This window comes from Carassius gibelio, chromosome B1 (genome assembly GCF_023724105.1).
Source record: "Carassius gibelio isolate Cgi1373 ecotype wild population from Czech Republic chromosome B1, carGib1.2-hapl.c, whole genome shotgun sequence".
Classification (NCBI taxonomy): domain Eukaryota; kingdom Metazoa; phylum Chordata; class Actinopteri; order Cypriniformes; family Cyprinidae; genus Carassius; species Carassius gibelio.
In genome coordinates, this window is record NC_068396.1 from 23,229,161 (window position 1) to 23,242,299 (window position 13,139).

The 13,139-nt window shown below is 39.6% G+C and overlaps 1 protein-coding gene across 1 annotated transcript in view; it reads left to right on the plus strand.

Annotated features, from left to right (window-relative positions):
• Nucleotides 1–13,139, plus strand: part of galntl6 (polypeptide N-acetylgalactosaminyltransferase like 6) — a 203,812-nt gene that overhangs the window by 186,490 nt on the left and 4,183 nt on the right. Inside the window, exons 8-10 of the mRNA XM_052546075.1 lie at nucleotides 6,318–6,435; nucleotides 8,310–8,417; nucleotides 9,847–10,068. Of these exons, the coding sequence (XP_052402035.1) occupies nucleotides 6,318–6,435; nucleotides 8,310–8,417; nucleotides 9,847–10,068 (448 nt within the window). The remainder of the gene's footprint in view (nucleotides 1–6,317; nucleotides 6,436–8,309; nucleotides 8,418–9,846; nucleotides 10,069–13,139) is intronic.

The window sequence follows — 13,139 nt, forward strand, 5'->3', positions numbered from 1 at the left end:
CCACAGAGGACAGACAAGTGGAGCCACATAAACTGACAGCACATTTAGCTAGAATACAATGCACAAACTATATTAATTCCTCTCTCTAGTTCTCTCAGAATCATTACCGTAAGTCTAGGGAGCAAACATCATTGTGACTCTATATGTAAATACCTCTCTCTCCCCTGAGGTCTGTTTCCAGAGATTATGGTAGTTAATTGAGGAATAACACAAATAGTCTAAAAAGAGCCTAGTCACAAGACACACTCTCTAAAAATGGCAATTGTGGCAGAGTTTACAGAGTCACCTGCACCAATTACCCTTAGTGTTGCTTTTTATTAGCCCCAGTGGAATCAGCAGACCACCAAGAGGGCTTGTCAACACGGGGCTTGCATGTCCTCAGGGAGTCGTTCCGTGTGTGTGTGTGTGTGCTTGTGTATTTAGGTCGCTGTGCTGAATGGTAATAGAAATGAGAGCAGTATTAGAATGGCCAGTGTGCGAGAAGGTGATGAATGCTAATGAGTTTGAAACAGGGCTGAGAGGTCGAGACCCCACTGAGTCCCTCAAGACCTCGAGAAAAAACTACCCCAGAGAGTGACCTACATACAGACGAAAAGAAGAGTCTGTGTGTGTTTGTGTGTGTGCTTGTTTTGCACCTAATGTTTAGAGAATGGGCAACAGCAATTCCCTGTCTTCGCTCAAAGCGTTCTATAATCATGCTCCATCCATTCTGGGTTTTCCATTTCTCGTTTAAGTTTGTTTGATTGGTTGGTTGGTTGGTTTTTCTGCCACATCTGGCTGCAAGATTCTTGATTTTTCTTCTAGTTTGTATGATTTGTATGAGTATTTTTCAATAGAATACGCTAACTTAACCAGAATAAACACAATAAAGTATTAAGCAGTAAAATGTAGCATTGTTTTGGTCGGACCCAGCCAAGATTCATTATATTTTGTTGGTCACATGTTTTAAATTCCAAACAGGGTTCTCATTTGACTGAAGTAGTGTTACTATGTGACTTTAACAGAATGTTTAAAATGAAGGCAATCCAGAAATGCTGCCTTGTTTCTTTCTTGTTTTCTCAAAGATACTTAGGCCATGAAGGTTTGTCTAAGTCTATTATCTAAATATGTCATTTTATTTATTGTATTTAAAAAAAATTTAAGCAGAAGACATTTTCGGCAGTACTGTTTAATTAATGTGCTGACACTTTTATGCTTTAACTCTTAGACAGTTGGTTTCCATTTCTTGGTAGTAGTACTCCTCTTGTATTTTGGACATCCAAAATGGCTGAGGAGAAACTGATTGTAGAAGTTTGGAAACAGATATTTCATGGCAAATCCCTTAAGTTCCTTAAGGAAAACCATGAAAATCATCAAACCTTGATTAAGCATCAAAAGACATGAAAATACAATATAAGTGTTCTTTGTTTTATACTGAGTGCTGTGTTTTGTGATTGATTGTTTTCCACCACACCCTCTTTTTACTTTCAGCATGAAAAGACCTTGTCGCTGGAATTGTGTCATATCGTGACTGGTCAGGATTTTATTTACATGTGTTATAGTTCACCCACATATAAAAATGTTGGCATCATTTACTTACCATTGTATCACACCAAGCCATTTCTTTGTAACGTGTGACAAAAAATAAAATATTTTGAGAAATTTTTCAGTGTTTCCATAAAGTGGAAAGTGACCAAAATGTTTTGGCTTCCAATATTCTTCAAAAAACTCTTCTGTCCTCCAGATGAAAAGCAAAAAAAAAATAGGTAAATAATGACAGTATTCAAAGACTTCATTTGCAAAACTATTAACTGCAAATAACTTTTTTTTTTTTTTTGTATTATTGTTTTATTGTGCATTCCAAGTAATATCAATCAAACTCCTCTCAGCTAGCACGTCTTTTCAAAGTGAAAATTGTATTAATTCGTCAAGCTTGTTGAAATTACCCATCTTCTAACACTTTTAGTCAGCTTTGACGAAACTCATGTCTTTTCAAAGTGACTGATAGTCTTGGCACCTGACCTGAATACAGCGCGCTGAATGGACTTATCACCTTCTGTTCACAAACAACAAGGGCTCCTTTTGGCTTCTGCAGTTAAACGTGAACTCACGATGCCTTGAAAATGGACAATACCAGCTTTTTTGACAAAACGTGTTTAAGGTTCAGATCACACCATATCATAATGTTTATCGGCTACATGTATATCGATATATGTTCTCGGTATGTCATTAAAGAAACACTTTATAATTTCTTGACATGTCTCTTTGCTCTTTTTAAATTCTACAATGCATTATTACTTTCAGTCACAAATTTTCAGATAACAAAAGAATCTGTTGTTTTTATCTTTCTGTGATTCTGAAGTCCCATTTTTGGTAAAGTTGTTTTGTTGTTTTGTTTTCTGATTAAACTTGTCATTTCCATCTTGCTTCCAAAATGCTAATAGTATTAAAACACTTCTGCCTAACAGTCTGCTAACACATTGTGCCTGTGTTGCAGAGTGAGAACACACAACATTCTGACATTCCAGTTTAAAATCCCTCCTTGCTCCAGGCAAAATCACACAGATCCCCTCCATGTTCGTTTTCACTTCACATTGCCTCACAGGAAGGGCTCATCTTGTTAGATTTACACTTAGCTAGGGGGTCAACATCCAGGAGGGGCCCCCTGTTTCAGTCTCTCTCTCGTTTTCCTCTCTTTTCTTCTGTAGTAAGGTATTTGACCTGGTGGTATGCTCCAGTGGTGCAGAGCACTCCTGATGAGAGGTTTCTCTACTTCCTTCACCTGCCTTTCCGTCAAACATACTAACACTCCACCACATCGATCCACACTCTCCCCTCAGACTGAGGCCTAAATAGCCAATCAATACGGTCACCGCAGCTGTTCCTGCACATGCATGGCAGCCTCACCACGCAAGCAGCCCCTGAAGTAATCAGCTCGCTCCTCTGTGACTGAATAAGAGACAGAATGTTGAAAAACAGACACATCCTAAATGTAGCGTGCCATTGTGCATGCATGAACGCACTGGGAGACGAGAACGAGCAAATACAATCAAGAGCCATAGCTATGGCCAGAGCCGTCACAGAAACTTGTCAAGTTGTCAAAGCTCCCCTGAGCCTGTTGATCGGTCGCTCCAATCATCCCCATCGCTGATTCTTGCCTCTCCTGATGTCTAAGTGATTCTATTTCTTTCCACCTGAGTCTCCAAGCTGGGTGCTCAGCTGATCAAATAAACCATTGATGAACCCCATAGCCAATGAGCTGGCTAAGCACCCACAAAGTCCATCGTCTGCAAGAGCCAAAACACAAATGTCCATTTCAGGATGGCGTGTTCCACAACGTCACTAAATCTGCTGGAGCTGGTGTTACTGGTGGTGGAAGGGAAAAAAGCAACACAGTAATTTCTCCAGTGGAGTTCTTGTTCCTCCATTAGCTGTCTTAATTGAGTAGTTATATATCACTGTTATATTTCAGCACCTTATTAAATCGTAAGGAAGCAGGCCAGAGAGTATTACGTACGAGTAAATTGATTTTGGCGCCGCGCTGCTCATCTACTTTGGCCGTCTGTACACAAACCCATTCCTCCAATAATTGTTTATGGCTTGCCTTTCTGTCTTTGCTCTCTTGCTCATTCTCATTCATTCTCCTCTCCGCTTCATGTGTTTAGCCATCCATAATATTTTTGACTAAATCACACAGAACCCAGCAATTTGCACTTTTCATCCTTGTTAAATGCTGACCATGTGGTTTCCACCAGATCCTCTGCACTTGGTGGTCACATAATTATTTCATTTTAATTGGAGAAAAAAAATCAGCCTGATATATCAGTATGTATTTGTAGGTCAATCCGTCTGTTGTTTTATTGTTTTGTCTTTGATGAAAGATGATATTAAGACTTCTTATCAAAACCTTAATTTATTCAATATATTCAAATCATTTTACTCAGTTGTACAGGTTTACAAAAACATATATCTAACTTTTTTTAATATTTGAAATTGTTCCATAGAAATGGTTTTATGATGGGAACAGTGAATATGCCAGTCTGTCAGTCTGTTTTTGGCATTGGTTTGGTTTATTGAAACATGACTCAGTAAAATAATTTCTGTGATGGATTAAGAGAGCAATTTTGGCACAGCAACTCAAAAACTTTGGGTCAGTAATAAAAGAAATTAATACTTTTATTAATCAAGGATGCATTACATTCATCAGCACAACAGTGAAGACGTTGTATTTGAAACAAAAATATTTCTATTTAAAATAAATGCTGTTGTTTTGTACTTTATAATATAATCATTATATAATCCTGAAGGTATCATGGCTTCCACAAAAATATTAAGCTTTCAACATAATAATTAATGTTCCTTCATCAGCAATATTAGATTTATTTCTGAAGGGTCATGTGACACTGAACACTTGAGTAGTGGCTGCTGAAAATTCAGCTTTGACATAATAAAAATAAATAATATTTTTGAATATATTACTGTAGAAAAGAGTTCACAAAACCTGTATTCAAATTTTATTACTGTATTTTTTATCAAATAAATACAGCCTTGCATAAGAGACTTACAAACTCACAAACTTTTTAACAGTTGTCTATATCGGTCTATTTTTAGTAATAGTTTTGCCTAAATTTGTGAGACTAATCTTCGTCGATTTCACTGACAGTGTAAAGGCCACCCATGATGAATAAATGAGCCCTGCATCACCCGCACCACCATCACCAATGACGGATGAAATGTCTGCCCATGGATCATCTCAGCTTTACCCCCCATGCTCAAAATACTGAATAAATAAATCCACCACAAATCCTCTCTCAACCCAGGGCTCTCTGTCATCTGTGCAGTGTGCAAGTGCAGTATATGCATAACCATAATCCCAAAACATGCTGTCATTCCAGCCCTCGCATTACCATATTTCATCCCACATGCTCTATTAAAAGATTGCACTACTTACACCAACAGACACTCTGTACTGCTTCATGTCTGCTTTAGCCAAGTCTCGGGATTCAAACGCCACTAAACAACTGGCGAGATCCATTAAATCCATCAGTATCCCCTCTCAAACCCCATTGGCATGCTTAAGCCTCGTAAGTACATGTGATATAACGACTGAATGCAAGTTTTGGAAGCACAGTAAGCATTAATGAAAACAGCACAATGAGGATAACAAATAACTCATCTGCATGTTTGGTTGACATCTGCTTAACCACAGTCCTCTCTCACTTTGATCTGCCTTGAATTGGCCACTAAATCTCACTTTTTCACATAAGTGATTTTGACTGGACAGTGAGCCTGATCATGTCAGTGATCAGAATTCATCTTCCAGCTTATGTCAGATTCTACCATCAGAGACTGTTTGCAGATGTAGATTATGATTCAGCTTTCAAAACACAGAAGACTGGAGATATGCATGAAAGTAAAATGAGCTTATTAATATATGCTCTGATGGATCCATGTGTTATATTCTCTGCTTCTGTACAGTAATGAATCTATCTATTAATATAACTGTTGACTTTTTAATATATTTTAAAATGTAATTTATTTCTGTGGTGGCAAAGCTATCTGTCGGTCATCTGTAGCTCTAAGGGCTATAAACTTTCAAAGTTCAAGGATTAAACAACATTTTTCAAGGTTTGACAAATTTTGCTGATTAAATTTTTTTATACGTGTTGCTTTCAATTGTATTTTCAATTTAAATTCCTTTACATTCAAATGACAATTCTGCAACCTATTGGCTACCCTCAATTCAGCTCCAATTCAACTGAATTATGGTTTTAATTGGAAATCAATGACAGGTATTTGTCAAGATGAGGCTGACAGAAAATATAACCAAGTGGAATATGGACAGCTTTTACACTATTTATGTCAATTTAAGCAGCATTATTTTGGTACATACTCTCTGTCTGTGCATTGTTGGATTTGTGTTTGAAGTTACACAACTTATTGTGAGTCATGTACATATGATACATTTTGACCTGCTGACTAGTCCATTACTTTCCTGTACCAGTTTTCTGATAATAGTAGCCATGCAAGCCCTAGTGTATCCACCTACTCATCAATATAGATTTTTTTTTTCTTATTTACATTTATTGATTTATTCAGTATAACTTAAAGCCATTTGCAAGTGAAAAATAATACTACACAAGTGATTCATAATAAGAATTTTTTAATACATTTATATTAAGTAACTGTTCCACCCTGAGTTTCTCCAGGGGTTATTTGACCTTAATTTGTGGTCCTTCCTTAACGCTGTCCTTCAGGTTCTTTTAAGACTTTATCTAATAAATGCAGTATGAATTCTAAAAAATGGCTGAGCATATTGCTCATTCTGCTTCCCGCAGGTCTCCTGTGATGGCCGGAGGCTTGTTTGCTGTAAACCGACAGTGGTTCTGGGAACTGGGAGGATATGACACAGGCCTTGAGATCTGGGGTGGTGAGCAGTTTGAAATATCCTTCAAGGTGAGTTAAAGCATCTGGGTTGATTCTGCTTTGCAATTCACAAATAATACATCAACTCTCACAGACCTTAGGAAGGCTTCTTCCTGTCGTTGGACATTTAGACCAAAATAATCAAAACAAGAGGACAAGAGCACAAGAGGACCCATTCAAATTAGACACACCCTCCAAAACCACATCCAATAGCTCCTGATCCACTGCAAACTCTGAAGCACTCTGTCTGTCTGTGTAGACAATCTTTTCTCATTCTTTTCAACAATAAAGCCAGAAAAAGTTCGGACGGCAAAGGTTATTTTCTTCACTGTGTAACTAAGCGAAGCCTCAAAGCCAAAAGTGCACCAGTCGGCCAAAATAATGCGGTGAAGATAGCGGAGCTGTGAGTCTGTGCGTGTGGTTTTTTTTTTTGTGTGTGTTTAGACAGCCTAGACTGCTGAAACTAATTAGATTGTGTGATCCAGTGATTGGCTGTGGCTCTGAAGTGATTCGGTTTTGATTAGCAGGGCCAAAACTGGCGCCGATGGATGTGAGGAAGTGTTCTATTTATCAGTTCTGACATACCTGCCACCCCAGTCTTTTTCATTAGACTCTCAATTGTGCTGGCACTGAACTTTGTTATTGGAACACCATCCTCTGCGCCTCTCTAGTAACTATGGCAACCGTAAAAATAGTTTAGAGGCTAAACCGTCTGTTTGACAGGGTTTTTTTTATTTTTTATTATTATTATTTCCTTTAATGCACAGTATTTGCTTGTTGCCATTTATCATGAAGTTATACAGTTCATATTTGACCTTGACATATGGTCATTAAAATACTCAAATTTAAAACCCTGTTACACTGTAACACCATGTCTCCATTCTTGCAACTACAAACTGAAATAAAAGCCGAGGCTGATTGGGCCTGGCATCATCCTGTTGATTGGTTGCCTGCCACACTCTGTCCAAGATTCATCCATCTGTTCAATGTAGGCAGCTTTCTAAATGCAATTCAAGTCATCTTAATATCTAAAGTCCTGCCATGGCTGCCTCCCTTCATGCATTATAATAAAAGAGGCTGTGAAAATTTTTTGAAAATGATTTCTGAAACTCTTATTTGTTACATGGCTTCCTCATTTATCCTCAAATGAGGGATCGGCAGGGGCTTTTTCTTGCTCGCTTTGTAGCACTGATGTTTCAAACGATTCTCTCCCCATAACGATGGGGTCTGTGAAGTTAGCTTGACCGCTAACCCGCCGCCTGGCAGGAGAGATAGGTCTGTGCAGTTTGATATCTGCAGACAGCTCTCTCGAGCCCAGCGGGTGCACGAGAAAGAGAGAAACCATCAGACTCAACTTGTCCAAGAAGAAGCCCCCCTCCCCCCTGCCTTCTCACCTCCCTCTGTGTGTCAGTGGCCCTGGCCGCGTCCACACTCCACCATGCCTAAGCCAATACTCGATACCGACAGGCACATCAAAGCCTTGGCCTTAGCAGAACAGAAAGAGAGATATGGGAAGGGAAGCATATTGAATGCTCTGCTTTCTTTCTTTATCTCTCTTTTCTTTTGGTTTAAAGAGGAAAAGTAGAGACACAAGCATGAGGCAGTTGGAAAACTCTAGTTCTTTCCTTCAGCGGATGCCAGTCGATACGTAATTGGAGCCCACGGCGAGGACATTGCTTGTTGCTGGTATGATGTGGAAGCGTAGCAATATTTCTAGCTAGTCTGTCCACATATTCCCACTGAGACCTTCTCAGACTGCCTGTGCTGGAGCTCACAAGGATGTGATACATGAGGCTTTTTGAGCTTTTTCAGCTGTCTGAGAGAATGAAGGATGGAGACAACTCTGCATGTACTGTGATGTAGTATAAATGTTTGAGAATGTGTGTGCGTATGTGGTTTTTCAGGTTTGGATGTGTGGAGGCAGCATGTACGATGTTCCTTGTTCGAGGGTGGGCCACATCTACAGGAAGTATGTCCCCTACAAGGTGCCTTCAGGGACCAGCCTGGCAAGAGTGAGTAGAACTTCCACTATCCTTCCAAATGAGAAAGGATAGAGTGTTTCTCTACAGTGGCCCAATTCTGCTAGTTTATAGTGCTCTAGATCCACAATGTTCCTTAGAAGATCTTATTCATATTCTGCATGCATGATAAGAGACAAATAGTACGGAGAGTACAGGTAGCACTGTGCTCTTGACAGTGTATATGTGTGTGTGTATATATATATTTTTTTTTTGCATAGAAAATGTCCCAACTATCATCAGATTTTCTCACAAGTCCTGAAAGTAGACAAAGAGAATCCAATAAAACAAACTAGACAAAAATATTTTCTTCGTCATTTATTTATTCGGATAAATGATCCATTGTTACATATCTGTGAGTGGCAGAAGTATGTGAATCTTTGAATGTTGTATCTTGTGTGACCCTATTTTGCAGCAATAACTGCAGCTAAACGTTTCTCATAACTGCTGTTCAGTCAACATCTTGTAGAAGTCTTAGTCCATTTCTCAGTACAAAATACTACCATCACCTTGTTTCATAGATGGGACAAGTTTCGGTAGCACTTTATTTTACAGTCCTGTTCCTCATGTACATACTATGTACTTATTATATTAATTACAATAACTATGTAATAACTAGGTACTAACCCTGAACCTACCCCTAAACCTAACCCTACCCCATGTAGTTACATTGTATTACCAGAACTATCTTAGATAAATACACTGTAAGTACACTATAAGTAAATGTAAGTACACGTACTGTAAAATAAAGTGCAACCCAAGTTTCTTTGCTGGAACGCAGTGTGTTTTTTTCTCCAAATATAACAATTCTCGTTTGAAACCACAAAACCTTTCTCCAGTAACTCTCTGACCTGTCCACGCGATCTTTAGCAAACTGCAGATGAAAAAACTATTTTCTTTTTGGAGAACAGTAGCTTTTTTCTTACAAATCTGCAACACACACCATTGTTGTTCAGTGTTCATTTGTGGACTCAAGAAAATTAGCATTAGCCAATGTGAGAAAGGCCTTCAGTTGTTTAAAAGTTACACTGGGGTCCTTTGCGACCTTGTGAACTATTTCAAGTATTGCTTTTGGAGTGATCTTTGTTGGTCACCATCTATCTGACTGTGTATTTGTGGAGTTTAAACTCTTTAGAAATGGTTTTGTAACATTTTCCAGCCTGATGAGAAGAGACGACTCTATTTTTTCTAAGGAGGTCCTAAAACATGACCAGACTTTGATAGATCCCTGTTCTTTATATAAAACAGGGCAGGCACTGACACCTGAGAGTCACTGAATGAAAACACCTCTGAACAAATGGACTCTAATTTCATCTTCAAATTAACAGCTAATCCTAGAGATTCTCATACTTTTGCAATGCACATACAGATATGTAGCACTGTTCAAATGAAAATAACACATTTACCTCAATTTGTCTCATAGAACCTGAAGCGAGTGGCAGAGACATGGATGGATGAGTACACAGAGTACATCTATCAGCGTCGGCCCGAGTACCGCCACCTCTCCACCGGTGACCTGACCGCTCAGAAAGAGCTCCGCAAACACCTCAAATGTAAAGACTTCAGATGGTATATGAACACTGTGGCCTGGGACCTGCCCAAATATTACCCACCTGTGGAGCCACTGCCAGCTGCCTGGGGCGAGGTAGGTGATCAAAGACCCTGTTCAAATGTGCACATGCCTGGATGGAGCAAAATGCAGAATTTAAGAACTGGCTTTTAACCATTCTATTCATGATTTGGAATTTGAATTGGATTAGCTACATAAAGATGCTGAAATGGAACTTGAAAGGGAATGAATTAAAGTGGCTGTGAATTTATCAGTACAGTTACAGAACAGAGCAATTTGAAAAAAAAAAAATTGTATATAGTTACAGTGGTGTATACTATGGATGGAAGGATGAGTGGATTTTTCTGTCTTTTTCCCGCTTGCTTGGTTTGAGTTACGCACTAAAAACAACACAGTCGTGAATACATCTTATGTGAGACAGAGCATAGATGCCACTACAAGGTATAAGCATCCGCGTGTGTGCATATGACATAGAGTTTATGTGGAAATGTTTATTGATTTATGAGAAGCAATGCCTGGTGAGATATAACATATTTTTCATCAAAGACAAGCAGGCGGCCAATCCTCACCTAAACCCACGCTGTCTAATATACAGCGACATCATGTCGTAACCATTGTTTGCATCACTGCTTCCTAATCCATAAATAAACAGAAGATGCGTAATACATTTATTACTCAAGCTGATACAGGAAGACAGGCTATTCGGGTCATTCATTATCATCTGGGTTTCCTGTGCCAGAACAGCGGTTCTCGGGAACACGTGTGGAGAGCCGGGCCTGCCATTTCTCTCCATCTGCAGTTCTGCCATGTCTGTTATAGTGGGGGGTATTCAATATGCATGGACTGATTCCCATCTTGTGCATTTTGATGGGCCTTTTTAATCACTGCTGAATGATGTATCTCACAGACATCATGCCTTAATGAATCCCCCCGGGGGAACACCGTCTCCTTCTTTTTTCAATCCCCTGCCGCGATGTGTCAGAAATGGCAAGTAATAATTTTCAAATGTTATTAATTTCCCATCCGAATTAATTGGAGGGCTGACGCTTACGGTAAAGCATATCCATCCATCTGAGCTGCACATACAGACTGACGTAGTAATGGAAACTATTTCAAATGTTTCAGTGGAGGCGGCCCCAAAAAGTCCATTAGCCAACAACATGCTGTCCGTTTCACTTATTGGCCCTCTCTGCATTAGCGACGTAAATTGATAGTAAAAAGGAAAGGCTGTGTGGCGTGCGGCTGGGGAACCTGCTCGGGGGAAATTTATGCATGGTAAATATCTCCTTTCCTGAGGCGAAATGATAGTAATTTGACTGTCAGGCTGATAGCTTTATACGCCACGCTCTCTAGCTGGTCTGCCAGCACAGCCACCTGTCACCCCGCCTGATGTATTGCACAATAAAAGAGCCTCATTGGACTTTCGAAGCCACCCCCATGGGCCATGATAGACATAGAGAGAGAGGGGTATAGCTAAGGAATGAATCTGGCCCTTGTTGGCATTTTCAGCAAAGGACAGGGGTCACCGTCAGCATGACCTCCAGCTGAAAGGCCGGTGAAATGGGTAAGCAGGCTGTCAACCATATGCCACTCGGCCACCTGCACGTGTATATACCCTCTCTCTCTCATCCACAGCTGTTTCACTGCCTCTTTAATACACTCACTCACTTTCAATAATGCAATCAGCAGACTTTTCAGCCACTTCTATGCTCATAGCCATTGCTGTCAAAGGCTGTTATAGTGTAAATGCAGTTGTTAGGTTTCCTGTGGCTTGAGAGGAAGAAGAGAGGAGAGACCCATGCTGATTTGGTCTGATTCTGCTGCATTTCCTTCTAAAGAGCTTGTGATTACATGCACTGTTCTAGTGTCACCTCATATGCTGGAATTTATATTCCTGGTTTATTTTGTGATATTAAAATTATAAATCAAATTTTATTTCTTTTGTGCTGTGCAAAAAAAAAAAAAGTGCTATGCCGTGAACAGGTTGTAGGCACGCTGATGATTTTACTTGAGCAGCACTTAAAATGATGCAAGAGGAAATTTTCTTGCTGTTTCATTCTAATCAGCACAACCTCCTGCTGGATTTTAGAAGAACTTTAGAAATGACGAGAACAGAGGCTTTCGAAAAGCCACAACACTGGCTTTGAGCTTCTTAAAACATACTGGAACACATTTATAGCTGCTCTGACTTCACAGAAATGGGGCTTGGTAGTAAATTGCCTGCATCCAGCAGTAAATTAGATTCTAATGCATGTCTTTGTTACCGTGTTGAACAAGTCAAATAATTCATCCCCAAAACATCACTCGACGGCAGGCGCAAGGCAGGTCCAAAAGAGAGCACAAGGCTGCTAATAGACAAGAAAATGAATTAAACATGTTTTCTTTTTATAACCTCGGGAACAAAAATAAGCTTTTAAGAATAAACTGGCAAGACATGGCTTGGTGTGACCTTGCTTTTCGCTTTCATTTTGTTCCATTTGTCAGACTCGTCCTCGCTCGATTCTCCAATTCAGCTCATTTGAAAAGAAATCGCAGCTCAAATTGGGTGCACCGTTTCCTTTCCCGTAAATAATAAGCAGTAAAGTGTTGACCTGAACTGTAATAAAGACCAACGCAAGGGTTACAACGTTTCATTCTGACGTCACACATTGTCCTCACCCTCCTCCATCCATCTGTTGTACAAACCAGTTTGATTGCATTCGTTTTCAGCTGTGGCTTAAACTCATTCAAACATTTCGAGTGAATTTTAGTCTTTCTGACAGCGAGCAATAGCAAATGCATCTAGTCACCAACAAGAAGAATCTGCTTTAAGTCATGCATTCACAGAGCAGAACGCATGGAGCAGAACTTCATGTTGATTTGTGCTGCCTACTAACTGATTTCCAATTACTTTCAACCGTCATGCCTTGCCAAGAGCTCAAAAACCCTAAATCCCTCACCTCAATCGTTCAGGACTCATGAGCGTGAGAAAAACATATTTGAGGAAGCGGGCTCCAACAAACACTCTGTAATCTGTTTCCTCTTATGGCCTTGGTATGCAGTGCACAATTTCAGCAGTGAAAGCTAGTGCATTGTGCATGCACTACACTGCACAGCATAATATGTTCCACCACAGTTCATCCTCTTTGTTAGGTCTCATTTTTGTG